Source organism: Myiozetetes cayanensis, unplaced genomic scaffold (assembly GCF_022539395.1).
Source record: "Myiozetetes cayanensis isolate MyiCay16 unplaced genomic scaffold, myiCay2020 scf10, whole genome shotgun sequence".
In the NCBI taxonomy this organism is placed as follows: domain Eukaryota; kingdom Metazoa; phylum Chordata; class Aves; order Passeriformes; family Tyrannidae; genus Myiozetetes; species Myiozetetes cayanensis.
This window is the reverse complement of record NW_026086605.1, coordinates 33,395,391-33,423,010: the sequence shown is the minus strand read 5'-3', so window position 1 is coordinate 33,423,010 and position 27,620 is coordinate 33,395,391. Positions and strand designations below refer to the sequence as shown.

At 48.5% G+C, this 27,620-nt stretch overlaps 2 protein-coding genes across 2 annotated transcripts in view; both read right to left on the bottom strand.

The window, feature by feature from the left end:
• Nucleotides 1–107: 107 nt before the first annotated feature.
• Nucleotides 108–26,954, bottom strand: OIT3 (oncoprotein induced transcript 3). The gene is made up of 11 exons (XM_050339619.1): nucleotides 26,820–26,954; nucleotides 25,224–25,360; nucleotides 20,226–23,472; nucleotides 16,925–17,299; nucleotides 16,468–16,578; nucleotides 13,228–13,350; nucleotides 10,600–10,722; nucleotides 6,687–6,847; nucleotides 5,672–6,087; nucleotides 2,424–2,523; nucleotides 108–1,053 (listed from the first exon to the last, which is right to left on the bottom strand). Exons 3-11 carry the CDS (start codon nucleotides 20,287–20,289, stop codon nucleotides 868–870), a joined length of 1,659 nt encoding a protein of 552 aa, XP_050195576.1. The 5' UTR covers nucleotides 20,290–23,472; nucleotides 25,224–25,360; nucleotides 26,820–26,954; the 3' UTR covers nucleotides 108–867.
• Nucleotides 26,951–27,620, bottom strand: part of MCU (mitochondrial calcium uniporter) — a 78,188-nt gene continuing 77,518 nt past the window's right edge. The window contains exon 8 of the mRNA XM_050339749.1: nucleotides 26,951–27,500. Within this exon, the coding sequence (XP_050195706.1) occupies nucleotides 27,423–27,500 (78 nt within the window). The 3' untranslated portion in view covers nucleotides 26,951–27,422. The remainder of the gene's footprint in view (nucleotides 27,501–27,620) is intronic.

Genomic DNA, 27,620 nt, shown 5'->3' with positions numbered 1-27,620 from the left:
CATTACAAGTGATTGCTATAAATAATTGCTGTGCATTCCTCTAATCCCTTTGCTGGAGCCTCACAAGTTCCAAACAAACACTTGGTAGCAGCACGCCTGAGAGGGAGGGTGTTTATAGATGTTTAATGGTGCTTCTCTTACAATCAGTGTGCCAGGGCACTTAGGAAAGGCATTTTTGGTGGTGGGAGAAGAGAGAGAAAAATAATGATACACTAAATACTATTAAACTGCATGCAATTACCAAAAGACACTAAAAAAAAAAATCAAATCTTATTAAATAGCTTTCACCCTTTAAAATAACATTTAAATGTGCCTGTGATAGAGCTGAGCTTTAGCTGCCTGTGATGACAATTGTACAGCTCCAGGGAATTTACACATGATAAGACAGAATATTTTATACTTGTTTTTATTAACAGTCACCCCAAAGCTTCAGCATCGCTCACGGAACCGCACAGCAAACACGTTCAGCTACGATACTATTTGTACTGCCTGATGCAAGAAGGCCTCAGATAACATTTGTTTAGTCAAGGACGAACAGTCCTGGAGCCTGCAGGCAGATGTAGGGAAAGACAAAGTTGGGAAACACTTCAGGCCTGCAAAGCAACAGGGTCCCTCCAGCCAAAGGGTTGAAATGCTGGGAAGAAATGCAGGTAAAACCAAACCATTCTGCAGTCCAAGTGTCCAAAACACTTAACGAATAATCATCACAGGGTTAGGAAAACGAGTCCTGAGGTGCAAGTGGGGCTTTGCCAAATACCCCTTGTTTCTCAAAGGGCCAGGACAGAAGGCATTGATAAGGAAGGCACTGATAAGGAAGGCATTGATAAGGAAGGCATTGATAAGGAAGGCCGTTCCAGAGGGTGGGTGTCAGTCATCAAAGTCGATTCTGATGGGGCCACCTGTCAGGACGTGGTTTGCCACGTGGACAGATCCCTTCTCCTCCTCTTCCTCGTCGCCGGCCGCCCTGCGCACGCGTCTCCGGCAGCCCTGGGCGCAGCGGGAGGTCTCGTCCAGGGCCCCGCACACCAGGATGCGGCAGTGCAGGAACACCTCCTGGGGGTGGGGAGATAGCAGGATGGGGTCAGCGCTCTGGGAATCACCATTGGCACCGCTGCCACGGCACGGGCACTTCTGTCCCCGCATCGACGGGGTCTGTACCCACCATCGCCACCCACGGCCAAACCGGCCGCACTGTCTGTTCTCAGATGAGATCTCAGAGCACGGCATCTGCCTGTGAGCCAAGGGTGGACACACGGGGAAGATGAAGGCATGAAATGACCCTCCAGAGGAAGGGATGGAAACGCCAGGAATAAGCTCGGAAGAGCTCGCACGGGCTGGTAGGAGCTGCACGGCAGGAGGCAGGTCAAGAACACGTGGAGCGTCACGAGGAGATGGGCTGAGAGAAACGTGCAAGAGGAGTTGAAGTGGGCTGAGAAAACACGAAGCTAAGAATCTGAGGGGAAAAGGAGGAAAAGGCAGGGTGATGAGGGGCTGAGTTGAGGGAAGGAGGAGAATGCACAGAGCAGGGAAACAGCTGCCTTGTCATCCTGCACAGCAAAGGCAGTGAGAGGATTGATGCTCCCTGCCCGGTAAATGACGAGGAGAAGAAGCAAGATCCCTGCAAGCAGCAGTCACAAATACATGGTCAATGGTGAGGTCTGAAGCAGAATCCATGGCTCAGGCTGGGAGGATGCAGGGTGGAGACAGCAGTGGCAGTCAGACAGCCAAGAAAATTTTCTGAATTTTGGAAGATCTCGTTTGTTTTAACCCTGCTGGGGCTCTCTGGTAGCTGGAGCAGCAGCTTTATACCTTGTGGAGTAAGCAGTGCTGGCTGAGCATAACAATTAGTGGAAGACCCAGTTTAGTCCAGCCCAGAAAAGGAAAGCTATTTGCATTAGGGAAAGGGGATGGATTATCCATCAACTGCCCTCCCACTACTGAGCTTCTGCCCCAGAGTGCCCCTGGACAGCCGGGTTTCACACTGAACTGAACAGTGTGGTGACCTTGCATCTGGAGTCCTGGCATCTGTACTCCCAAGACCTAGAGAAGACATGAGGTTGAAGAGATTCCAAACTGCAGACTGTCCTGTTTCGAAGACAGGACACTGCAAAATGTGCCTGGTCACTGGGAACACCTCTCTCACCTGGCATATGGGGGGGGGTCCACTAAGACCACCCTGGACACAACAATGATTTTAGCCTGCTATGGCATTGATGGTCCACAACTTCACTTTAGTTGTTTTTATCAGTCTGTCCTAAAGCACCTGTGTCAGGCTCCTTAAAGACACACTGCTGGAACAGGCACAGCAGCACCTGCCTTGGGCCAGCCACTCCTCCCCTTTGCGCTCTCAACACCCTGGTGCTGAGGTTCCTCGGTCAGACCAGAGCTGATGCAATCACCTGAGAGCTGAGTTTTGAGCTTACCCTGTTGTCTTTGCCCACGAACTTGAACACAGGAACCTGGAAGTGCTTGGCAAGATGGTCCTTTGACGTGTACTGCTTCACGGAGTCATCGGACACGCAGCTGAGGGAAGCAGAGGGACAGGCTTTTAATGGCTTTCCCAGAAGTGGAAAAAGAAAGAGAAAAGACATTCCAGCCTACTTAAACCAGAGAAAGGAAAGGAGGGCTTGGCTCTCTCAAGCTGAGCTACCATCCCTGCTACTTCCTCTTTGGCCACAGGAGAAAATTCGGGAACGATGGGGGGAAAACAACAGCAGTGCTAATAGCATCTGCAGACAAAGGACAGCTCAGCAGCAGAGAGCTGGCAGGACGTGGCCCAGTCCCCTCAGAGAGGGACTGCCAGAGAGCTGCAGGCAAGTTTGTCCTCGTTTCACCTTCCTGTGCAACAGTCTGCAGTGTTATACACTGTTGAATGTGTTATGTACTTTCTGTGTACACATATATATGCACATAAATTATGCTTAAAATGAAGCCTGTACACACGTTACTAAAATATCACAGATGATGAAAGCAACAGAAATCCAGATTTGCTTTGCTTTGTATCATTTACGAACGTATCATTTACATTTATATTTCTTCCTGCTGGATTTGGTCAGACAGCTCAAATTCACTGCACTAAAATGAATAATTTCCATTTTTCCATCACTAGCAATATATGATCGTGCTCTCCGTACGGGAGAGCAGCACGTGCTCCTGGGAGCACTAAGCACTGCTCTGATCCCACCAGCATTATTTTCACCACCATGCAATTCTCCATTTCTCCATGGCCTGAAGGGAGATCCCTGTCTGCAGCACTTCCCTGGAGGCAAACACAAAACCCAGCCCCAAAGAGCTGATACATCACCACTGTGCAGAAAACGACCGATTCCTGCCCCCTGAGGCCAAACACCCTCAGCTGTTTAGGATAAAACTGCTGTTAAAAGTAGCATTCCTGAAGGCATCTGATTGTAAGGAGTGACAGTTAAAAGACTTTTCATAAGGTGAGTGGCCAAGCTTTGGGGCTGTGAAGTCAACTCGTAGGGCTGTCCTCATTTGTGAGCATATCAGCTGTGATGGTTCCTGGCTCAAACTGACTCCTAAACCTCAAGTTCTCCAAGGGTTTGCCATCCTGGTGGCAGGAAACGTACTGGTTTGGGGTTAGGGGGAGGGGAGATGGGAGAACATCACGGGAGAGTCAGGGATATATGGATAAAACCAGCTCAGAAACCTCCTGAGTCATGGGGACAAGCCCTTTTGCATTTTGTGTGGGGCCATACCCTAATCCACTCTCCTAGGAAACCCCCAGACCCTGTCTGCCACCTTGGAGGGGTAGGAAAGGACAGGGAGCACAGCTAAGGAAGGAAAACGGGTGAGCCTGGTCAGGATATGGAGAAAATAACCCTTTTCTGTTCATATTGTGCTTTAAGTTCAGGAAGAAGAGTGGCAGTGCCAGGGGAGCTCTGACCCCTCTTACTGGGGGGTTTCTAAGGTAGCAAGGAGGGTTTGGAGAATAAAACATCCACCTGGGCCTAGAAATGTGCAGGTCTGATCCTACATAACCAAACTGATTTAAAAATCCCATCTTTATTGCCCTGGGCTTTTGGGGCGGGGTTGCTGGAAGGAAAGTGGGTTATTGCAGAACTGTCTGCAGCAGGGACAACTCAGCAGTGTATTTATTCAGCTAATTTTACTTTTGAATCGCTGCAAGCACAGGGGGAGACAAAGAACCCCAGTTAGCTCGACAGCACATCATTAGTGAGCAGTTTAACTACAGCACAGCCCACGGGGGCGGTGAGTCTGGGGACACTGGGGGCTGCAGAGAGGCTGGAGAGAGGAGCAGGCTGGATGAGGCTCCAGCCCACTTTTCCCTTCGGTGAAGTTTTAATGCCCTCTGCAGGTACCAAGGGGCTGCTGGTGCCGTAAATCCTCCAACCAGCGCCGGGGTGAATTTAAGGGATGACATTTTCTGCCTTCTCCCTTCTCCATCTGGCTTTGTTTGCTGTTTTGAATCCCATCCTTTTCGCTCATGAGGAGAAATTAATGAATGTTTGGAGCCTCGACTCTGCGAAGGGTCCACGGGAAGAGCCAAGGCAGGGAGTCAATAAAATCAATTCTCCCATTACAAATCTGCTCATAAAGCCCAGAAATGTCAGGCACAGAAGGACTGCAAGCCTAGGATGGAGGGAGAGCTGAACCCTTCATTAGGGGATGAAAACAGAGTTTCTGGGTACTTTACACCGCAGGACCCTTTTGCTATGAGACAACCACACAGGACTTGTCATCACCAGCTGTAAGGGTGGGTGATTTAGCCTGGGCAGCTGAGGAAATAATTGTTGTCCTCATCAGACAGTCTGGCAGACAACATACAGGGCTTACACAACCACAGTGTCTTGACTGCCAGGCTACAACACTTTGGGTATATCTTAGACATTCCCTTGGCTGGACTCTCCTCCCCACAGGAACAGCAGACTGACATTTTCACAGCCCTGTCTGGTTAAGCTCCTGCATGCAAACACTCCACAGCAATGCTGTAGCGTGGCACAGTCATTTTAGCACCCAGAGAAGTGCCTGAAAACAGGGATCATCCTAGGAGCCACAGCCGAGACCCCAGCAGTGCTCCCCAAAACCCACCCCAGTGAACCCACAGATCCACACACAGTTATTTTTAGCATATCCTGCAAAGATCACTGACCCCAAACACCTCAGAAAACTACATCCAAACTGAGGGATCCTAAGCTTGCTGCACTGGCATCGGAGAGAGGGATGCTCCAGCTAGGATCAGCCATGGAATCTTCTGGCTGTAAGAAGGCCATTATGAGAAAATTAAGAAACTTGCTCCAGTTGCTGCAGCAGCTGTCTGGCAGGAGCACATGGCCATCAGGGGGTTCTGCCCATTGGTTTGGCAGCCTGTGGCTGGCAGAGAGCGGATATCAGGAAAGAGAATCTTTTCTACAGGAGCCAACTCAATTATCCACAAGGCCAGTTACAGGGAAATATGTCCTGCAAAGGCTGCACTCGGAGTAACCTCTTTCACTGCCTCCCACAGTTTCTCCCAATTACTTTTGATGGGACAGGTGGTTTCAGCTTGATGGCTGCTGGTGATTGCTGGGAGCATGGCAGATAAACTGCTGTGGAGAAGGGATAGTGTTTCCTGCCTCACACAGACAAGACAACCCAGCCCCACTGCCAATTCCCATCCAACAGCCAGCAAGGGAGGGAACAGTGAACTCACCCATCCTGAATCAGGTAGTACTTGAGGATCTCATCGATTTTGGAGGTGGGAGTGGCAAAGCAGCTCTCTACAAGTGTCTCTAGTCCACTGACGTGCACCAAGGGCTCAATCCCAAAGTACAGCGAGTCCCGAAGCTTGAGGGTGGGCAGAGCCCCCCTGTAGGGTTCATCGAAGTCTTTGTCTTTGAAGATCTCCAGGGTGAAGGGGAAGACGCCCTGGTTGCGGCTCACGATCTCCAGGGGTGAGTTCTTGAGGTTGGGCACGTAGCCCTCGGAGATGGTGTAGCGGCGCGGGAACTCGCAGGTCACCGGGATCAGCAGCTTGCTGGTGCGCACAATGATGTCCCCGTTGCTGCCCGGGGTCTGCTTCGGCAAGCCAGTCACCAGGTTGGTGGCAATGATCTTGTCGTCTATTACCTGTTGAAGGGAAAGGGGAGATCATTCAGAAAGACCTCTCTGGGTTGACTTCGTCCAGGACACCCAAAGTGGCCGCTGAAGGCAGAGCTTTGTGACTTTATACGCTGCAACCAGAATGATGTTCACCCTCCCTCGCCAACCAAGGGCCTCAGTTTGCTGTTGGCTGTGATGCACTGCACTCCTGCAGCAAGCTGAGGAATTGGCTTCCAGCTGCCACCCATCTGCTAAGACGGGCTCTCTGGCTCCTGACCAGCTGCCAGTTTAATCTTTGGAAGAGGAGACCAGAATCTGTCTCAACAGGAGGGTGAGCAGTGACAGCACTTGTGCCTTCTGCACTGGCATGACAGTGAAGCTCCAGGTGAAGCACCAGGCGAGCAGAAAGCAGCACCCACATTGACAGACACACCACTGGAGGGGAGATGGAGCAAGCTCTCCTGCTTTGGGATGTCAGCCTAGGTCTACTCCGAGACCAGCTGCGTGGCAACAGAGGAAACTGCTCTGACAGGGCAGCTAAACCAACTCTTATCCCCCAAGGAAGCCACAGCCAAGTCCCCATATCCAGAGACCCCAGGAGACAGGGCAATAGGTACCATACATACATCTACAACAGTTCCACAGGACTTCAGGGAGAAATGGATGTTGACGTGAGTGCCGTTGGAGACGCCTTTGCAGGAAGTGTTGATGAGGGAAAGGTCCAGGCCTCCAACCAGGTCCTTTGGGATGTTCACCTCGATAGAGCTCGACTTGCACAGCACTGGCACTGCAAGAGAAGTGCTCACAATAACAGCCTGCACTACAAAGCTACCAGAAGGAGCTGGGGAAGGGCTGTACCAGTTATTACTGAGGAAAAGAGGGGGATCCTGAGCAGCGTTTACCAACACAAGCTCCCCACAGTGACTGCCTATCTTGCATTCCTACCTACACAACACAAACCCGAACTACCATAGCCCCAGATTCTCCAGCCACAGCGGTGCCTCAGAAGACAATGAAGGCAATCACTGCACTTGCAGCAGAAACTTGGCTGTGCAGCATTTCCAGCTTCACTTAACACTCAGCACAGGTTTGATTGATTATCTCTTGCACTGCTATCTATGTCCTGGGAAGAGCCTTTGCCAGATATGGATATAAAATTCACAACACCCCAGGCAAAGCCATTTTTTAAGACCCTTAATCAGATTTTTACATCAAACCCAGAACACATCAAAACAAGGCAGAGTAATTCCATATAGATACCGAGCTAAAATGGAAGCACCTCAAAATGCCATAATAATATTTTTATAAGCAATAAACCCAGCTCTGACGAACAAACCCAATTATCTCACTCATTCCCACCTTCTTCCAACCTCTGAATTTTTAATACAGATAGATCTCCATGTGTTTTTTTTTTTTTAAATTAAAATTCCATTACATAAGAAGCAGGAGAAAACATTCAGCTCGGGCAAAAGGAAAAAGGAAAGAAGAGAGAATAATCTTCAATAAAAAAGTAATTGCTATATACATATATATAAATATTTTCCTTGGGAGATACATATCTATTCAGCTAGAGACAGGACAAATGTACTGGTGCCAGAAAAACAATCCCCCTATGGAATTTCCCTTTATTTTATTTTAAAATCCCACGACAAAACTTTTTGCAAATCTACTAGATGCCCCAGCTCTTTGCCAAAATTAATTACAGTCCCAGTCCTTGACATTCATATGACCTGCTTTCCCTTAACTTTGATCATTAATTATGTAATTTAGGATTCTGGATCTCGTATAGAAGGCACACTGCTTTTTACTCCCCTTAAAAAAATTCTCCTGTCCCAGCTGAGGTATTTGTAACAGCCTCTATACCTGCAGGGGAGGACTTTTAATAAGAACTTGATCTTTCCAAGGTGATATGCAAAAATGTATGCAGAGTGCCCACAGCAATCTGCTGCCATAATGACATTGCTGGGTTAGAACAGAAGCTTAAAGAACCAGGAACTACCTCAACTTCCCCTCCCATCTGCAGGTGGGAATAACGGAGCACGTCGGATGGCAAAGCTCAGGAGGAGACAAAGAGACTTTGGAACACAGCACAGTGCACACAGAGGAACATCCTTTGGAGAACTGATGGGCTCAATCTAGATTTAAAGCCTCACTGCCCTAGTGACTCCTCGATCAATAAGAAAATGCCAGGCTTTTAATTTAGAAAGGTGAAGTTCAGGGCAAGACAGTTTGTCCCCCAGCTGCAATTTTCCTAAGTTCAGGACCAATTTGGTTAAGGATATCTCTGTTTCTGCATGCCTTTGATCGGCACAAAGGAGGAGAAAGAAGACCCCACTGACCCCGTGCTCTGGCACTGCAGGACCTGTGTGCACACACAGGAACAAGTGAAGGAAACCTGCGGGTGGATCCACTGGTGATTCAAGACAAATCCTGGTTAAACACTCCGGGAAACTCCTCCTAGTGACCCCCCAGGACAGGGGGAGCTGAAAAGGAGATGACAAGGTGCGCAGATGTTACTCCAGGGCAAGCAGTGAGGTCCCAGGACTGAGATGCCCAGCAGAAATGAGTTATCCTGAAGCCAAGGAACCCACTTTTATTCCCAACCTCTGGCATCCATACAGAGAGCTGCACCCTCCCAACTTGCTGCCAGCATCCGTGTCCTGAGGCTCCTGAGAGCCTCATCCAGGCTGTGCCAACCAAACATTTCAGTTCTTCACCCTCATACACCACAGAGCACCTGTGAGTACTGGGAAATCCTCCTCATTTCCACTTTAAACTCTGCTTTGCACCAACACTTGACCCTGGTTGGAAGCTTCTGTGGTGAGTCCAACACTCATTTTGCTGTCTGCTGTTGTTGTTGGCATCACGTTCCAGCCTCTGGTTCCTTCCTTGGCCTTCCAAAGTGCAGCTGCTTGGAGTAGGGGTTATCCTTCTGCACAGACTGCCCAGCAGAACAGGTTCCCTGACCCGCTGCTACAAACCAATTACCCTGCTTACCCACACAAAAAACTTGGGCAGGGGAGAGGGGAGGAAAACCACTTCACCCCTGCACTTCAAAAAGATGTGGGGTACTAGGATGGGCTGCAAAATTCCAAGTGTTTTGCTGGCTGGTATCTTTGTGGAAAAATTGTAGCCAAGACTGTGGTTTCAGTGGAAGATTATTAATGTTTGTTCTGAGCACAGAGACAGTGCAGAGGAGGGTGGAGAGGCTGCAGAGCCATTTGCTTCAGGCAACTGTGCCTGCCCTGCACTGCTAATTGAACCAATATAAACCTGATTGGATCTCATAAAAATTTGTGTGGTACAGTTCCACATCTGCTCAGAACTGCAGACCAGTGCACAGGGACATAAACCCACGACATGCAGAGGAACAAGCGATTCCACTTCATGAGCTGCTGCATCCCCAGCCCTGCCCAGCCCCTGGCAGTGCTGCTGCTCTCATTAAACAGCCTCACAAACAGCAGGAACACTGGCTGGGAAATCCAGGGCTCCCAACCCTGCTGGGGTTGCCTCAGGGAGCCAGGACTGAAAAGCACTGCTCTGCATCCATCCATCAGACCTTCAATCAGTCAGTGCAGTCACAGCTCTTGGAAATCCCCACCTCCACTTTCCCCAGGAGCACTGCTGGATCCCGAGTGCGCAATGCTCACCCCCTTGGGAGCCCTGCACTTCTAAAAAGCTTCAAAAAAAGCAGAAATTCCATCAAGTAGGACCATCCCAACTTCCTCTCTGAGGCACACCTGCCCTGCTGGCCCCCAGGAAGTCTGGATCTGTCCCTCCAGCTGATGCCTGGGCACTCTGTGATGCACCAGACTGCAAGAGGATCTCTGAGCACACCAGGTAACACCAGACTCCAGGTAGCCTGGGATGTATTTGTAAAGGAAATCCCATCCCAAAACATGGGACCTGTTTATTCCATGTGCATGTGAGTCAGCAGGAAAGCTCCCTGTGAAAAAGTTCACATGGAAGGTTTTCCAAGGATAATGCTGTCCTTGCCTCTGTGCAAGGATGGATCCTGGGCACTTTTCCAAGGGACAGCAGGAACACCCAGTATCAAAGCTACTGCCCTGCTTCAAGACACAGGAATGCTTACTGGAATGGCTACTGAGAGCCTTGGGAAAAACCATGCCTCTCTCTTTAACCCCACTGTTGGAAGGGACTGAACCACTTGAGCTGAAATTTTCGAGTTTGAAGCATGGAAAATGTCAGTTCTACCAGCATCAGTTTGTCAGAGGCACACCCAGCTGAAGCAGAGCAGTACAGTGGGAGATATTAAGCAATCTTAATTGGAAGTGAACTCTGCCAAAACCACCTGTAATGCAAGAGGCACCCAGGAGGGCCCCGTGGCTGTTCTCCTGCCTGGTTAAAAGAGCAAATGCCTTCAGGCTCTCAGTTCTGGATGATCTGTCATTAAGGACAAAGCTCCACTAACCAAACTGGAAAGGACAGACTAAGAGAGGACAACAAAACCAAGAAGAGAAGTTCCTCCAGACATACTTTTGTGGGACAGAGGCTGCTGGGGGGATTTTGTTGACCTACCTTGGCAAGTGTGGTTGTCTTCTGACAGAACAAGTCCCCTTGGGCATTCACACTGGTAGGTGTCTTCCACTTCAATACAGGTATGGCTGCAGCCTCCGTTGTTGTTGTGGCAGCCTTCGATTTCTGGGAGAGAAAGGAAAATCAGCCACGCCCTGAGGGTCCCAACGTACCCCGACCATCAGACAGTAACGACCGGCACAGCTTGAAGGCAGCAGCATGGGGAGAGCTTGATCCAAGAAAATGCAGTGGAACCCCCGTTTTTGAACTGTACAATTTCCTGTGTTTGTCATTTCGCCATGAGGTTAACAGGGAATTCTGTGAAAAAGTTTACCAAATGAAATCCCACTGAGTAAGCAATCTGCAGCTTGGGTAGGAAGGGACTTTAAAGATCATTTTGTTCCACACCTTCCACTATCCCAGGTTGCTCCAAGCTTCACCCAGCCTGGCCTTGGACACTTCCAGAGATGGGGTAGCCACAACTTCTCTGGGCAACCTGTGCCAGGACCTCACCACCCTCACAGGGTGGAATTTCTTCCCAATATCCAATCTAAACCTGCCCTCTGGCATTTTAAAACCATTCCCTCTTGTCCTGTCACTATGTGCCCTTGTCGTCTGTCGCTCCTGAGACATCCTCTTAAACTAAATTTTTACGTTGTTTCTTACTTCAAAAAGGCGGGAGGAAAATCCTCTTAAAACTTCTCCCACACTCCCTCCCTTCATCACCACCAGAATGAAAGCCCTGAGCTTTGCAGGGGAGCTGCCCTGGGGAGGACAGCCCTGCAGGGAGCCAGCTCCTGCTTCCAGCAGGGAACACCAGAGGAAAGCTGATGTGCTCATTCCCTGTGGGTTTCCCAGCTGGGAGGGACGGGGGTGCACCAGATTCTTTCAACCCCTCTGTAGGGGTGAGGATGAAGCTTTGCTCGTAGGAGTTCCTTTAGGAATTTTGCTGGTTTGTGTGTTCTAAGGCTTTGAGGGTGGCTCAGGGACAGAATAACACAACTTCACGGTGTAAAGTTGATTCCCTTCCTAATTTTCCCCGTTATGAAGAGCAGAGGAGAAAGGGCAGCACGGCTAATTGGAGGATTTGTCATGTCTTACATCTCACCCATTCAGGTGAGGCAACTCTCTGAAGACCTGAGTTTTTGTGTAAAACATATTCCTGGCTGCTGCAGCTACAGAAAAGAGCCTGAAAGGTCATCCAGATACATTCTGAAGATTTGAAAGGCCTAAGGAAAGTAAGGCCATTTCCAGCTCTTGTTGGCTTCCTCTTATAAAGAAAATAACAGGGTCATGATTTTTTGGGAAATAATCTTCACTGCTTGATTTTTTTTAACCCTTGGGGATGAGTGTGCTAGATGAGTACTACTGTTCTCAGTGAAACAACAGTACATATGAGATAAACAAATCATAAATACAAAATATTTCTCCCCAAGACTGCCATCAGAAATGACTGTGTGGTTTTCACTGAAATGTAAAGAAAATAATGGAAATCCCATACTGGATCCTATATAATGCATGGAAAACAAGAGCCTGAACACTCCATATCAGTCAAAGTAATGGGTAAAGCATCACAATGGAAGTTCTGAGATACTTTTAACCCTACTCAGCCTCACCAGCTCATGTAATCAAAGTAAATCTCTTGCATTTTTTCTTTTTAGCAACAGCTGTGAGGTGGCTCACAAGTAAATCACGCCCTGTAAGGACTCACAAAGCTGAGGGCACATCTTCTGAAATAAAACTCACTAACAAGACTGTAAAAATCCCCAGCAGCAGTGTTGAACTCATGAAAAGCACCATCCTTCTTACAGAAGGGGAAATTAAATGATATATCAAAGGCCCTAAAAGTCAACATCGTGAAGAGCACAAACAAACAAGTTTCCGGACAGACTATTCCAGCAGCCCTGGAATAAAAACTCACCACAGAAAACATCAGGCACAAGTCTATTTTTACTTGGTTTGCCTATTTCTGCCCCAAAGATGTTTGTATGCTGTTGGTGACAACAGATCAAACCTACCACATGGTCTCTAAGCCACAGGTCTAAACTCACCAAGGGTTTTCAACCTGGCTGTGCCAGCCTTGGGAAGGAGCTGTAGCAGCTGAGCCCACAGTTAGCCACTCACAGACACCAAACAGCCAAAATGCAGCCCAAATCTCCAATCTAGCTTCTGTTCACACACTGGCACCCTCTCTCCTCAACCTCTGCCCCAGGAGACTGAAAGTGATCCTCGTGCTCTAGTCTAACGTCATGACATTACCCCACGCCTCATGTCAGCTGCCAAAACCCAGCAATGCCAAATGTGCCCCCCCACAAATCTCCAGAGCTGATTCCCACCTACTCCAGCAATAACTAGTTCTGTGTGGACAACCAGTCTTCCAGATCCACCACTGCCTTTCCCCCATGGACATAAATACAAGGAAATCCTAACAGAAGAGAATGAGGCAGGGAGAACAACAAGGAGGCTTCTCTCTCTGCTCGCTTAGAAGGATATTTTAGGAACAACCCCACTGGCAAGCACAGAGGTGATATGAGTGACATTTAATCCCAGCTGCAAGGAGCCAGGAGAGAAAGCAGTGCTGCAAGGGAGGGGGAGTGATTTATATTGCCCCTGAGGCAGCTGAAGCCTCACCTTCACAGGTCTTGCCGTCGCTGCCCAGCGTGCGCCCGACCCCGCACTCGCAGCGGTAGGAGTTCTTCAGGTTCACACAGAACTCACTGCAGCCCCCGTTGTTCTGCTCACACTCGTTTTCATCTGAAAAAAACAAAAAACAAAACCACCCAAACCACTGTCAGAACGTGCCCTCAGTAAATGCAGAGCTGGCAGGTGGGAGCACTGGTCAGACTGTCTTTCCCGGCCTCCTGAACTGGATCAGGACAGCAGAGATCACATCACAGGACATGATCTGGAACTGGAAGGGACCCACAAGGATCATCGACTCCAACTCCAGGCCCTGCACAGGACAACCCCAACTATCCCACCATGTGCCCTGAGAGCGTTGCCCAAACATTTCTTGAGCTCTGGAATGTAATGAGTAATCCCACTGACAGTAGCTTTTGAATCTCTTGGTAGAGCTCTGAAAACTCCTCCTAATCCTGCTTTAAAGGCTAAAGTTTCTCTGTGTCTGTCTGCTTTATTTATTTATTTTTTTTTAAAGGTACTTTTTATCTGAGATTCTCATTCTTCAACCTGATTTCATCTCTGTGTGCAAAACGTGAATCAGAGGAAGGGACAGACATTGCTGTTGTTGAGCCACAAAATTAACAATTTCTCTTAGGCAGGCCGGGATGCTGAGGTTATCAATCAAGGTTCACATGGGGTTTTATCAAAACAGCTTAGAAGCTGGCATTTACTAGATGTCAGAAGCTTAAATTGAGAAAAAAAGCAAGATACTTTTTTTAAGAGACAGGTCAGAGAGGAGCTTTCTTAGGTATCAGTGGTCCCACACACTCACAGTGCCCACAGCTTGCAGCTGGTGGTGGTGTCTCCTTCCACAAGCGACGTGAATTGAATATTTTTAGCCAAAGAATTGGCTGCTCCCCTGCTTTGGGAGGCAGGAAGCATGTCCAGGAGACACACACAGACACTCTGCTTTTCACATATGTGACAGGCTCCACACTTTCCCTTCTAAAAATAAAAATAAAGCTGCTTAAAAACAGAAGGTGAAGAGGGAAGGGGCTACTGGCAAAGGCACGGAGACGCTGTTAGAAGGGCCTAGAGCTTGTCTTGGTCAAGGGCTGTACTCAGCAATCCCCCTTGCTCGTCCCTCAAGTTCTACAACACACAGATCTGTCCCTGCTCTTCCACACCAGTGACAACCTGCACTTCTGGGACACTTCTGGTTGTCTCAAGACTGGACTGGGAGAGCACTGAGCTGATTTTATCCACGGCTTAGTAGAACATGGATCCAAGTATTCATGAGGTCAAAGGCGCCGAGTTGGTGGATGTGTGATAGGAAGTCCAAGACCTTACCTAACCCCTAAGCTTGCAAATGAAAATGAAGCTGAGGATCAGCAGTTCTACACTGGGATTCAAAGCATGTCATGTACTGAGGAGCACAGGGAGGTTCACAGAGCTGTTTAACATTCATGGAACAGTCTGGGGTGGAAGGGTCCTTAAAACCCATCTCATTCCACCCCCCTGCCATGGGCAGGGACACCTCCCACTAGACCAGGTTGCTCCAAGCCCCATCCAACCTGGCCTTGGACACTTCCAGGGATGGGGCAGCCACAGCCTCTCTGCTGCATTACTGCAGCATCTTCAGTCCCCCTTTTAAGGGAGAGCTAGGAAAAGAAGCATATTCTCCATTTAGGAAAGCCTAACAGGGATTTATTTAGTTTCTCTGGAAGGCTGGCAGAGCTGCTCTGAGAGATGTGATTGCACAATTACTCAGCACAACGGAAAGTCATTAGAGAGACGAGTGAGCCACACAAGAGAGGCTGCAGGCTGGTGAACCAGTGTGATCATTCCAGCTGAGGTGTTGTGCCATCTGGGAATCACGGGCAGAAGCAGCAGTGCAGAAATCCTGCCCAGCCTGGACATGGGGGGGTGAAGGCAGCTGCAGCACACACAGACAGGCTCAGGCTCCTGCGAGCCTCCCTCTCTGCTGCAGGAAATCCTTTCCTCTGAGCCTGCCATACATTTATTGAGTGCTGGGGCTTGTCAAGGGCACTCCTGTGACTGGAAGTCTTGAACAGAAGCAGCCGATAAATGCTTTTAATTACCTGAGAGAGCTAAGTCAGCCACTTGGCTGCAGAGATGTGGAGATGCTTGAGCAAAACCCTTCCACAGAATCAGTGTGAGCAAGAGTAGCTCTGCAGCAGGGCCAGGCTGCTCTCTGCACAGACTTGGGATGACTGCGGCCCCTACCCTGATGCCCACAGACACGAGGAGTGTGAAGAAACCACCCACACCTGCTTTGTCAGTTGTAGTCAGGATGGAAAAGCTGATCTGCCACACAGCCTCCTGGATCAACTCTGCTTTCAGCTTCACCACCAAATCAGGCCACAAAGATGAGATCCCACCTCCCCCACGCACTGGCATCCCTTTCCTCCTCCCTCCACCTTACCTCTTCTTATCCACCAGCGTGGCTCTGCAGCTCCCCAGTGGCCACCCCTTCCCAGCCCCTTGCTTTCCCCCACAGACCATCTTCTCCCTGACCTCCCAGTCCAGCTGCTCTCCTCCCAGCACCACACACACGACCACAGCCGTGCTCTCCTCAGATGTCCATGGGGATTCCTTCCCAAACACCCAAAGCCCACATTCCCTACTTGGCTCTCGCTTACAGCCCTCCACCTCCCTGCTGGCTGTGCCAGTCTCTGTCACCAAGTGCCAACCCCCTGAACACCCCCTTGTCATGCTGCCTGAAACCACTGCAGCTGTGCTGGGACTTACAGTCCTTGGGCTCTCCTCAAGCCCCAGGCCTTGCAAAATGTCCTAAAAGGGCAGGAATTATGGTGGGGTTTAGTGTGCAGCCCAGGAAAATGTTTTTTTTTTTTTTTGGAGGAGGGAAGAGGTATTCAACAGAGCATCTAATGACAGGCTGCACAGCATTTTCTGAATACCACAGGGAGACTGTACTATGATCTTGCAAAGAGACTCTTCTACTGGCAGTGCAGCTGCTGCCTTCAGAAAGCAAATCTAGTCTCCATGTACACAGAGCTCCAGGGCCACCAGAACGGATTCAGTCGTGGGATGTCTCTTGGAACCACTGACAGAATCACAGACCTATTCCAGGCAGCAAGGGAGAAAACTCCTCTCAGAACACTTCACGTTTTTGCACTGCTTTGTAAGGCAATGGGTCTTGAAGTGAGAGATGAAACAAAGGGAAAGAAAGCATCAGTAGCTGGCACAGGTCATTCCCGCCCTTACCAAGGCACGTCTGTCCATCAGGTCCCAGCGTCGTCCCCGGGGAACAGGTGCAGTCACTGGTGTCCAGGCAGGGGCCCTGGCAATCCACCACATCGCAGATGTCATAAAAATCTAGGGCACGACAAGAACACCGTCAGCACAAAGTGCTGAGCACGCAACAAAAATAACCGCGTTTTTCCCGTCAGTTCCAGACCTGGCCCACGGCGGGAAAGACGAGCTGCTGGAGCTGCTGAGAAACAATCTGCTTTAATCACTGCAGGTCAGAGACGCAAATTTTGACTTTCGGCAGCAAGCCGAGACAAACCACGGCACCCACAGGGAGCACCAAATCCCCGTGGGCGGATCTGCCTCATCAATCCCACATGGACAGGCCACCGCCCGCGCATGACCGGTGACAAAGCCCGCCCGAAGCCAGGCACCGGGGAACGCGGCGGGTTTGGAAAAGGGAGCCACTTACGGCCGCAGTAGGCGTGGAAGCAGACGCTGGGCTTGGCGAGGCGGTACACGTAGTAGCCGCCCGGGCAGGCCTTGACGTCGATGGTGGCGTTCCAGAGGCAGCAGTTGCCATTGAAGCTGGCACAGGCCTGGCGCGCCACGACGCCGTCGCGCTCCCGCGGGTGGCTGCCGTTCATCCAGATGGGCGCGTGGGTGCCGCAGTGGTTCTCCGGGATGCAGAAGGTGGGCATGGCGTCGCCCGCCATGCCCGTGAAGCGGTACCACTCGCCGTCGATCTGGCTGTCGCACGTGGGCTGCCCGTGCGAGCCGTTGACGTGGTGGTCCGTGTTCCTCCAGGGCTCGTTGAGGCTGATGTAGGCAGAGCAGGGGTCCAGGGCTGGGACAAGGCAGCGAGAGAGAACAGCTGGTAGGTATCAAACCGGCTGACGGTTGTAAAGAACGCAAAATGATTCCTTTTTCTGCCCCGACTTAACAGAATCACTGCGATGGAGATCCCCCAGGGAGACCCGGCGATACCAGCGAGCTGAGTGTCTTGTGGAAAATTCTGACAGCTCAGCTTATATTTACTTGTTCTTCCAAGACCTTACCAGAACTCTTACAACGTTATGCAACAGCCTGACTTGCTGCTTTGCTGACAGGGGGGAAAAAAAAAAAAGATATAAGCAAATCTGGGGGCCAGGTAGCAATTTTGCTATGGGAAATACATCCTGGATGCATTTCTAAGTCTAGGATCTAGTGTAAGACATCCAGCCTTTGTTCAAGTCCTAACTGAGCACCTGCAAGCCCCTCCTGAAGTCACTGGTAACTCTCCCAGATGCCCTGGAGCAAAGGAATATACTTCAAACAGGTTAGGCAGTCTCTTTTAAAACCCACCACGGCTGGTGTCAGCCCTCACAGTTGAGTTTTCACACCTTTTTACTTCTTATCTTAAAATCTAGAGGGCATGAAGGTCTGAATTAGGACCTTCTGGAGAGCAAAATGTTCAACTTTTGACACAGTTGTTGTTGCTCTCAAGGTCACAAACCCTGTGTGATCATGCAGTCCTCAAGGAGTGTGTCCCTTTTCAGAGGCCTTTCTGAACCTTCTGCAAACACTTAAAACATAAGAATTCCACAAGGAGAACAGAAATAAAGATTTCAAGTGTTCGTTACGTTTTCAGTCTTCTCCTAATTAACCCTGATTTGGCAGCTTCCTCATTGAAAGTCCAGAGGTTCCATCTTCCCTCACATTTAATACCTGATTAAACACTACTTACCCAAGACAGGCTATTCACTATCAAGCAAAATGAATGCTAATCCTGTCCTGAGTAAGGAAAATTGATTACTATTTCCTAAAATTAGGCTAATACAACCAATCATTCTGATTAAATGCATCTCAGACTGGAATAGCCTCTACTTCCCACAGCACATTTCCTTTTAAGTTCTAAAATTGTGTTGTTTTGTTTTAACAATAGGGTGATGCAATTGGGGGGGGGAGGGAAAGTAACATTATGCTATTTCTATTAGAATGCTCTGGACACAAACCTTCCTGGTTCATTATTTTGATTTGCTCCACTGATTTTAAAGTGGCAACTTTAAAGTGTTTCAGAGAACAGACTTCAGGTCACCCTTATTTAGCTGAGTCCTCTGTAAATATCTGTCCCACAGACATGGAATGTTGTACAAGTATCTCATAAACACAACATCTCTCTTGATGTTCCCTTGCACCTTCCTCAGCCACAGACACATCTTGTTTGGCCTCAAATCCAGCACAAAAGGCAGGAGCAGCTGCCCCAGTCAGGAGTGCTGCAGAGCAGAGCAGGGATCTGGGTTAGGAAGGGAATCTCTAGTGCCACAATTCAAAGACAGGCAGAGGAGCTGACTCACTGCCACCACAACCAGCCCAGCAGGGAGGGGAAGGCAGCAGGGAAACTCTGAGGAGGTTCACCAGGCAATCCCTCAGGAGCTCTCCATTTCCCTTACCCACAGACAGCAGCAGTGCTGGAAATCCCATCCTCCAAGAGCTCGCTTGACTTTTCCCAAAGGGAAAAGATGCATCCTGCACAGAGCTTCCCCTGGGCTTCCCTCAGCGTAACTCCCTTGGTTTTCCACCAGAGGATTTGGTGTGGCCTTAGGGTGAGTCACTGACTAAGATGAAAAGGTTTTCATGCTGTTAAAAGCCAAATGAGGTGAAGCAGGAATGCCCTGTCAGCTTCCCAACTGGGCAGCACTAAAAATACACACACCCTCATTAGCTTTCATGCAATTAACTTTCTGAAATCTCCTTTGTAGACAGCCTCTGGAAGCACTCATCTAGGGAGATCATGTTGACTCCTAAACATTCAGAAGACAATTTAAAGCTAAAATTTACTGAGATGAACGCGCAGCAGCTCAAAGGGAGCTGGAAAGAAGGCACGTGGGGGGAATTGAGGTAGCATTCCCTCACATCCTTCATTCCTCTGAGAGCTCCTGGCAGCAGCGAGGGGGAGGCAAACAAGCAGAATAAGCAGACAGTGCTCTTTGGAACACGGCAGATCCTCACGGCCACCCTCGGAGTGCCAGCGCTGCCCCACGCCAACCTCCCTGCAGACACCCAGCAGCCCTTGGCAGCAGAGTTTGCTGAAAACTGATTTGAGTTTTCAGGGGAAAAAGAAACTGATCAGCCTCTCATCTCCTCTGCCCAACCAACGAAAGCTTGGGGGTTTGCACAAGATGTATCACTGTCTCCAGCTCCCCCTGTTTATCATCTTTCTTGGCTCAATTCTTTTTCCTCCCCAACGCTCCTTGCGTGGCCCAAGCAGTTCAGCCTGACAAGCATTAACTACGAAGCAAAGCTTTTCCATTTGTAATCTTGATGATATCATTAGTTCTCTGGCTGACGTGGGATCATACATACTGGGTGACAAAGCAGGCTCCAGCAGGCATTTGTGAGCCCACCATCCTGCAGAGATTAATCCCGTGTGGATTGTGTAACTGGAGGTTCTCTGCTCCAGCACACAGTGAGCAGCACTGCATTATGACACTAAATTCAATTCAGATTTGTCAAAGAAGCAGGTGAAAAGGTAACATAATGGCTATTCATAGAGTCTGTCCTCAAAAGGGAGAGGAAAATCCCACAGTGCCTTGGCAGGAGAGGTTCTCCCAGTACAGGAGACTTCACGCTCCGTGACAGAAAGATCTTTCCAACTAGAAAGGATTTTACATCGTCTTCAAAGGAAAAGAATATTTCTCCCATTCTTCCAGTCTTTCACTTAAGAGTACCACCAGCTCAGCATGAACCTTTACAGATGGCAAACAGAAATAAGGCAATGCCTCTTTACTCACCCATGGAAGACACTGCCTGGTGCTGGATGACAAAGCAGATGCACAAAAACAAGTACTGGAACATCCCACTCAGCCAAGGAGCAGTCACTGCTCAAGGAACAGAGTCTTCAAAGCCCTCACACACGCTGTGGCTCTTGCAGCCTTCCCCTCAGTGGAACTCCTGACTCCAACCTTCCAGAAGAGCAAGTGTGGTCGCTCTGCTGGAAGTTTATCAGAGGAAGAAGCCGAAGGGATGTGGGGTACAGCTCCAGCCTTGACCTCCCCAGAGCAGCCCTGCCACTGATTGACAGCAGAGATGTATTCACTGGTCAGTGTTGTTTTTTGGACTCAACCTGCTATTGTTTTCTGCCCTGACTGCCCCACAGTGACACCTCCACTATCTCATCCGGAGAGGAGTTCTAACCAGGGACACCCGGACATCCCGGAGGGGATGGAAGAGAAGAACGGATGGGTGCTCGTTATCTCTGCTACTTCCACAAGTCCTACGACTCCGTGGCTCCCACAGGCAGAAAACACTGGCCAGAGAGCCTGAACTGCAGGAAATAGTGGCCAAAGGAGGGGACTGATCCTTCCGAGCAGAGATTGCAGAGGAGTCCCTGGAGCAGAGCTACAATGGGAACATCAGTCAAAGTGAAAGACTGGTGTCCCACAGGGAAACAAGCTGTTCCTAGGCTCTCTTTTCACTCCTGGTCACACAGCCTGATTGCAGCAAGGTTATCAAACAAGGCAAGTAAAGACCCTTTTCCGCAGCACTCTTACAATCTCCCATCTTTAAAAAACAAAACCAAACCAACAGTCAAAAAAAAATCCGACATTAAGGAATTAAGTTCCATGCAAACCCAAGTAACTGAGAGCCTCTCCTTACTGGTTCAAACCAAACTAGGCTGAGCTGCAGCTGATAACCACAAGCTCTGGATGCAGCACCCTGAAATCTGTTCCCTGCTAAAGCAAACCCAACGCCATGCTGGCAGTGGGATACCAAGGACAACATGAATAAGTGGAAAGGGATTTTCCCTCTCATCCCATCAGCTCTTGCTATAAGAGATCTCCATCAGCAGTAAGTGCAGGTAAGCCTACAGTAATCACTCAATCAGGCAAGTGGATGCATTTCCCAGTTCCCTCTGCATCCTGCATTTCTGCAGCAGGCTGGAGTAAGGACTGACATCAAGGCTGAATAGCCTGCTTGAAATCCCAGCAGGGAAAAAGCAGCTCCATTATTTTCACACTGAGTTTGCACAAGGCAAGGAGGGAGGTGGGTGTTTGCTTTGTAGGGATTGCACACTACAGAAAGTTACCAGTGGCCTCTCCCTGTCTGGACGTGTCCCTGGCAGCAAAGTGCAATTTGCTCCTCTGCTCCACCCAGCACAGGAGTCTTTTTTCAGTGGTGAATGACTCTGGGGAATGACAAAAAAAAAAAACCAAATAAATTACTGACATTGCTCCCACTAAAAAAATAAAATAAATAACAAAGTCCTTGTGGCTCTATTGTGCTGACAGCTGTGCAGCACCAGAAAAGGTTTTCCAACAACAGGAAAGGAGGGCAGATTCACTACACAAAGCTAGCAGGCAGATAACCCTCAAACAGTGCTTTTGTGAATTCCCAGAAGAGAAACTAAAATTGAATGGAGAGTAATATAACAAGCCACAGGGATTTATATTTTGCCATTTTCATTGAGAGGCTGATTCCTACTTATGATCCTGGGTAAATAAGTCTGACAAGCCTGGGTGGAACGTTCTGTTGGTGTCACATGTGTGTACAGTTACTCTGAACCATCTCATTTCCCAGCTGCTTTTGTTTTGGAGGTGCTACACGAGCCTGTCACAATTGTGTTTTGGCAGGTACATGCAAGTGACTGACAGCTGACAATCAACACAGGGAAACCAACTGCAGTGTTGCAGTTTTGAGCCTCAAAGGGGTCTCCAAAACGGATTAAAGCGGGAGATGCCCAAGCATTCCCAGAGATGGCACTATCCCCAATCACCACGACATCTACTTCAAGCAAAGGGTCTCAAGCTGGAGAAGATTTGTGTGCTGCCTCTAAACACCTTTGGGAAGAAGCACCACAGGCAACTCCTCTATCAGCGCTTCCTTTTTGCTTTGCAAATTAATTTGGGTGACAAACATTGCTCCACAAACAACAGTAGCCTGTATTAGATCACACGGATCAGCAGTCATTTCTGAGAGCAGAGAGGGAAAAAAACCCCCAAACAAAATCCTTCCTGCGAGGAGATGCTGTGGGAGAGAGGACACAATTCCAGCGGGGTACTCCAGGGCCTGCACTCTCCAGGCAAATCCATTGTTCCTGACCTCTGCTCCCACACCCCAAAGTTGAATGAATCCAACTTCCCAAAAAGAATCAGGACCGAGGTAGTACTTCTTAAAAGTAGCCATCAGTACTGTTTGAAAGATATGAAGGGGGAAGGTAGTATTAAAATAGAGGGCTGCAATTTTGTTTCGGGCTGCAAAAGCTCTAAACCTGCTGCAAAGTTTGGCTATGTCTGCTCTTACCATGGAAAGGCTGCTCATTTTGCAGGTGACAAGCACCCTGCTTGCCCCTCCCAGACATCTGGAGGGCTTCACCATCCTCACACGAGGGACTTGGGTTCCTCAAAGCACCAGGCTGGGCTGGAAAGCCCTGTGCTGTTCGTAATGCACTGATGACCAAAGAGCCTTTGTCACAAACACCACTAGAGAGTAGACACTCTGGTGCCTGGTGAAGGGGAGGTGTTGGAGCGCAGCTCTGGGCGCAGGGACCTGCCCAGGAGGAGCAGGAGGAAGAGCTAATCAGCACTTCCCGCCGCCGAGGGGGAGCAGAACCCGGCACGCGTGGCAGGAGCCCCGTCTGGCATCGGTTTGAGGATGCAGGGTCACAATAAGCCCTGACAGGCTGCTGAGATGGATTGCACCAGAGTCAAGGGCTCTGAGATAGGCCTTGGTGCCGTAAACAACTTGTCCCAGGACACGGAGCCAATGGGAAGGGCTGGGGAGATCAGGTAGGGAACACAAGCTTAAGGAAGAACGAGTGAACTCAACACAAGTAAAACATCCAGGGCCCCTTAAAATCAGGCAAGTGCATCACCCCTAGTGAAGAGCAGCAGTTACTTCCTCTCCCTTAGTGCAGCCCTGTGATGCAGAGCTTGGTGTTTTTTGAGAGTGTTTATCCACAGCTCCTGCAGAACCCGGTGTATTTTCCACGATCCTCCATTTTCAGATGTAGGAATTAGGGCATAGACAGCACACCAGCAACTGCAAAATAGTCAGAGGCAGAAACAGGAGACTCATCTTTTACAAGCTCACAGAGCCACAGCCCAAGACCAGCTTCTCCCATACTTCAGAGCTTAGGTATACTCCAAGTCTCATTTCCATTTTTTACTTTTCACCCCTTTTATGCCATAATACAAGTAAACCTGATTTTTTTTTTTAAAGGAAATAATTAGAATCTCTTGGGATAGGTAGAATAGTTAAGGTACAAAAATCTCCTCGTGTGAAAATAAAGCCATACAATGTGGCAGAGAGGAAAGCAGCTTGCATTTACAGCTCCACTCACAAAAAAAACCCCAAAAAACAGAAGATATCAAAGAAATTGGTCCACTGGCTCAAAGACAGGGCAACTTGGCCAGTTCCACTCAACTGGCAGAGTGCCAAGGTCTGACAGCCAAGAGCAGCTCCAGAGCATCATGCAAACCCTCCTAGAGCCAACATGGAAGTGCAGCAAGGTGGATCATTGTGGCCACCTGCCAGGCAGGGAGGCAGAGAGGGCAAAAGAAAAAGGGTTTCTTCTTTCCTCTTGAGGAAAAAGGAGCCATGAACACCTTTCCCTGGAGGGGCTTGAAATGTAGAGCCTCACAGGCACAGCAAAGGAAACCTAACACGACTTTCAACTGGCCATGTATTTGAAAATCCCCTCACAAAAGAGGTTCATCAAAAGAGCAGCAAAAGTGGTGGAAGCAGCAGCACCTGGACACTGCAGTGCACACTGCTGCTTCTCCCTCACAGAAGAATGCAGTGGGACACGAGGATTCAGGCAGCAGTGTGCAGGGCCCTGTTGCCTGCCTGGCTCCAAGATGGGAAATAGCTGCTGCAAGAGAGAGTGTTCACCTTGGGATTTAACAGTGAGGATCAGGAGAGCAAATAAACATTGCCCTTCCCTTCAGTGTCAGCATTCCAAGGCGCTGAGATGGGAGTGTGAGGCTTGTGGCATGTCATCCACACCTGGCAGAGATCACAGTGCACTGGGACAGCAAAACCTTCAGGAATATGGACTAACAAGACCTGCTGGACAGCCCGGATTTCAGGGGCCAGCTGTAGACTCTTGCTTTGCTTTCTTCTCCCACATTGTCTCTATAACAACATTAAAACACGTGGAGGAACATTTTTGTCACAGCATCTTCTTGCTCTCAAACCAGAGATCGTGGTGCCAGATGCCATGAGTCTCCTGTTCTTCTGGATGCCAAAATGGGTGACCTTCTTATGCAACTGAGCCAAGCAATCTATATAAGGATGGCACCAGTTCCTCTGGACACAGCAGTGGACTAAGGGCTGCTTGGAGGAAGAAGGTCTGCCAGCTGTGATTAGAGGGAGGTGACACCTAACAGCTTCCAGTCCTTCCCCTCCAGCTTTAAAAAACACAAGAGGTGGCTCTTTCAAAAACTGGCCAAGCATGGGTATTTTTTTTTTAACAGTTGATGGACACGATAGAAACCTGCACCAAACACCCCATCCCAACACCACAAAGTTAGGACAAAGTACAGTCTGCTGATTCCCAAAGTTAATGAACGAATCAGATGCTACCACGACAGATCAGACCATTCAAGGGCCCAGAAAGGAAGGAACAGAAGCTCAAAACTTCAGCTTTCCTCTGAAACGGCACTTGAATGAAACAGAAACACTCTGACACCCCTTGGCTGACACTTTTTAGGTAGCTGGGGTGTATATTCTTATCCTGCTACTCTGCTGGCCAAACAAAGGCACATCTTTGTTAGACCAAGCGTCTCTACCTCAGCACCTCAAGTGCTCCCAAGATCCCTGTGTTAGGCAGCCAGGCCTGGCAGCAGGATTTCCATCCCAGCTTCTTCAGCAAAGCTCTGATCTGCATCCCCACGGCCTCAGAGAGGTAAGGTCGGCAAGAAACCACCTAAACAAAAAGAAATGGAGGGAACTCAGCAGGGAGCTGCCACACAAGGCAACGTTCTCTTCCCAGCTGGGGGAAATAACGTTATTCAGGAGCACCCGTTCAAAAATTGAATAGTTATTTATTGTTCCAGAAGTACATTGCTCTTTTATACATATTTCATAAATGATACAGGATTTTACACATGTTCATTTTTTTTTGTGGGTTTTTTTTTTGTTTTTTTAAAGAAGGACTTTTCTCCATGCTCCCTCCCTCGTCCCAAACACACATCAAGGATTCAGCTACAGGATTGTGTTCATTTTTTTCCCCCTTTAAAACTCATCACACAAACAGGATAAAACAGATAAAAAAAATAATCACACGATGTAATTAAATGGAAAGACAGAGGGAAAGGGGAAGGGAAAAGAAAAACAAAACTAGAAACATGCACCCATTCGGTCCAACATGCCATTGAGTGAGAAGAGGCAGCAATCCCAGCTGTGTTTCCACATCTGCAAGGCACCTGGAGTCTAATTAATACTGAATTACTTTCTTTCCTATTTTTCCTTTTTTTTTTGTTTTTAAAACATGGTTCTCAAAAAAAAAAAAAAATCAAAACAAGAAGCCTCTTTCCATGACACAGTGAGGAGTAGTAGTGAAACATCAAAAAAAGCAGCCAGCCTTTCTGTATATAAAGCATAGTGTCCTTCTCCCACCTTCATCCTGTCTCCAGAGCATTTATCAGCAGGATGCTAAACCAGACTTGACCTGCTTTGAACGAAGAGATGTTTTATCTGCTTAGAAACCAGCCAGCCTTGGCTAGGAGAGAGGGCAATGGATTGACCTTCCTTCCTCTATTTCTTTTTAGCTAAGGACAAGAGATGTCATTAGCCACTCCTAAGAAATTCTGACCTGTGGACATAAAGTTCATTTAAAGCTACTCAATCAGGGGAAAGTGCTAGAAGAAAAAAATCAAAGTTCTGTGTCTTGCACTGTAGGAAGCCCCAGGCTCTCAAAAAGCCTCTGGGCAAGGAAACTGCTTTGACTATACATGAAACCTTTTATCCCATTGCACAAGCAGTCAAATATCCACAGTTTCATTATTTCATGTTCCAAAACTGTTCATTTAAAAGCAGGAGTCATGATTCTGCCACAGTTTTGTAATCCTTTAAAGCCTTCATAATTTCACAGTCCAGGTGGCTATCAGATTTGGGGTAGGAAGAAGGGAATCTCCCCCTCCCTTAAGACTGAATATAAAAAAACCTCTCATGCAATGCTGCCATGGATTTCTAGAAGGAGCTCAAGGGCACTGGGACGCGAAGTTTATACAGTTATTACGGAATAATCCAAAATATCAATTATCAAATGTCCAGAAGAAAACTCATTCCTTCTCTCACTTGGCTACAACCAATCTGTGCTACAAATAAGCAAAGGAGGAAGTCAGTGGAGCACAGGGCGGGTGGGCTGGGAAGGGGAAGCTCACGGTTTTTCCAGTAGAAAGCAGTCTTGTAGTAACTTTTTTATAAAAGAGACCAGGTGTGACCAGAAGTGTGCGTGTTAATGGCGGTGGAGTGCAAGGCCTGATCACCAGCCAGAGGCTCCAGGTGGCTTGGATTCTTTGTTCTTTTTTTTTTTTTTTTTGTCTCCTTTTGTTGTTTTTGGTTGTTTTTTTGTTTTGAGAGAGAGAGAGAGAGATTGGAATCAGGTAAAGGAAAATTTAAAAAGCTAAGCAGGCTGCTGGTGTCTTATCAAGAGGCAGACCCTGCAAAGCTGGAAGAAGACACCCCTCCACCCCAGCATTACATTCTTTTCATGAACCCCCCAATCCTGTATTTGTACACAATCGCCATTCAGACAGTTTGTAAAATGTGACTATTTACCAAGCCCTTTTCAGAATTAACATTCCACAACGTCCCATCTTCAGATTTAAGAGATTCCCCCCCTCCTTTACAGTCCTTTGTCTTGATTAAAGGTAAAAACCCTCCACCCCCCACACCACCTCCCAGCTTCCACCTGCAATGCTTTAATTAAAAAAGGCAAGAGCTATGAACAGGTTTTTGGCCGGGGTTCAGAGCTTCTCTGCTGATCAGTCCTTTTCAGAAATTTGCTGGATGGGCAGATGAACCTGCAGTGGGTCTCGAAGCCTCTTAAGATCCAATTCTGCCTAAAAGTAGAAGACACATTATGAAGCAAAAGCCCCCAACACCCCTTCCCCTCTCATTACCATTTCCCTTCAGAGAATTGAAAGCTTTTCCTTATTTCTTGTGTTTTTTTCCTGTCCAGA

Coding starts and splice junctions, on each gene's coding strand:
- OIT3 (XM_050339619.1), bottom strand. CDS start 20,289: ATGTTCCAGTACTTGTTTTTGTGCATCTGCTTTGTCATCCAGCACCAG. Junction 13,351..16,467: donor TGATGGACAGACGTGCCTTG/GTAAGGGCGGGA, acceptor TGTTTTTTTCAG/ATGAAAACGAGTGTGAGCAG. Junction 10,723..13,227: donor CGACGGCAAGACCTGTGAAG/GTGAGGCTTCAG, acceptor TTTCTCTCCCAG/AAATCGAAGGCTGCCACAAC.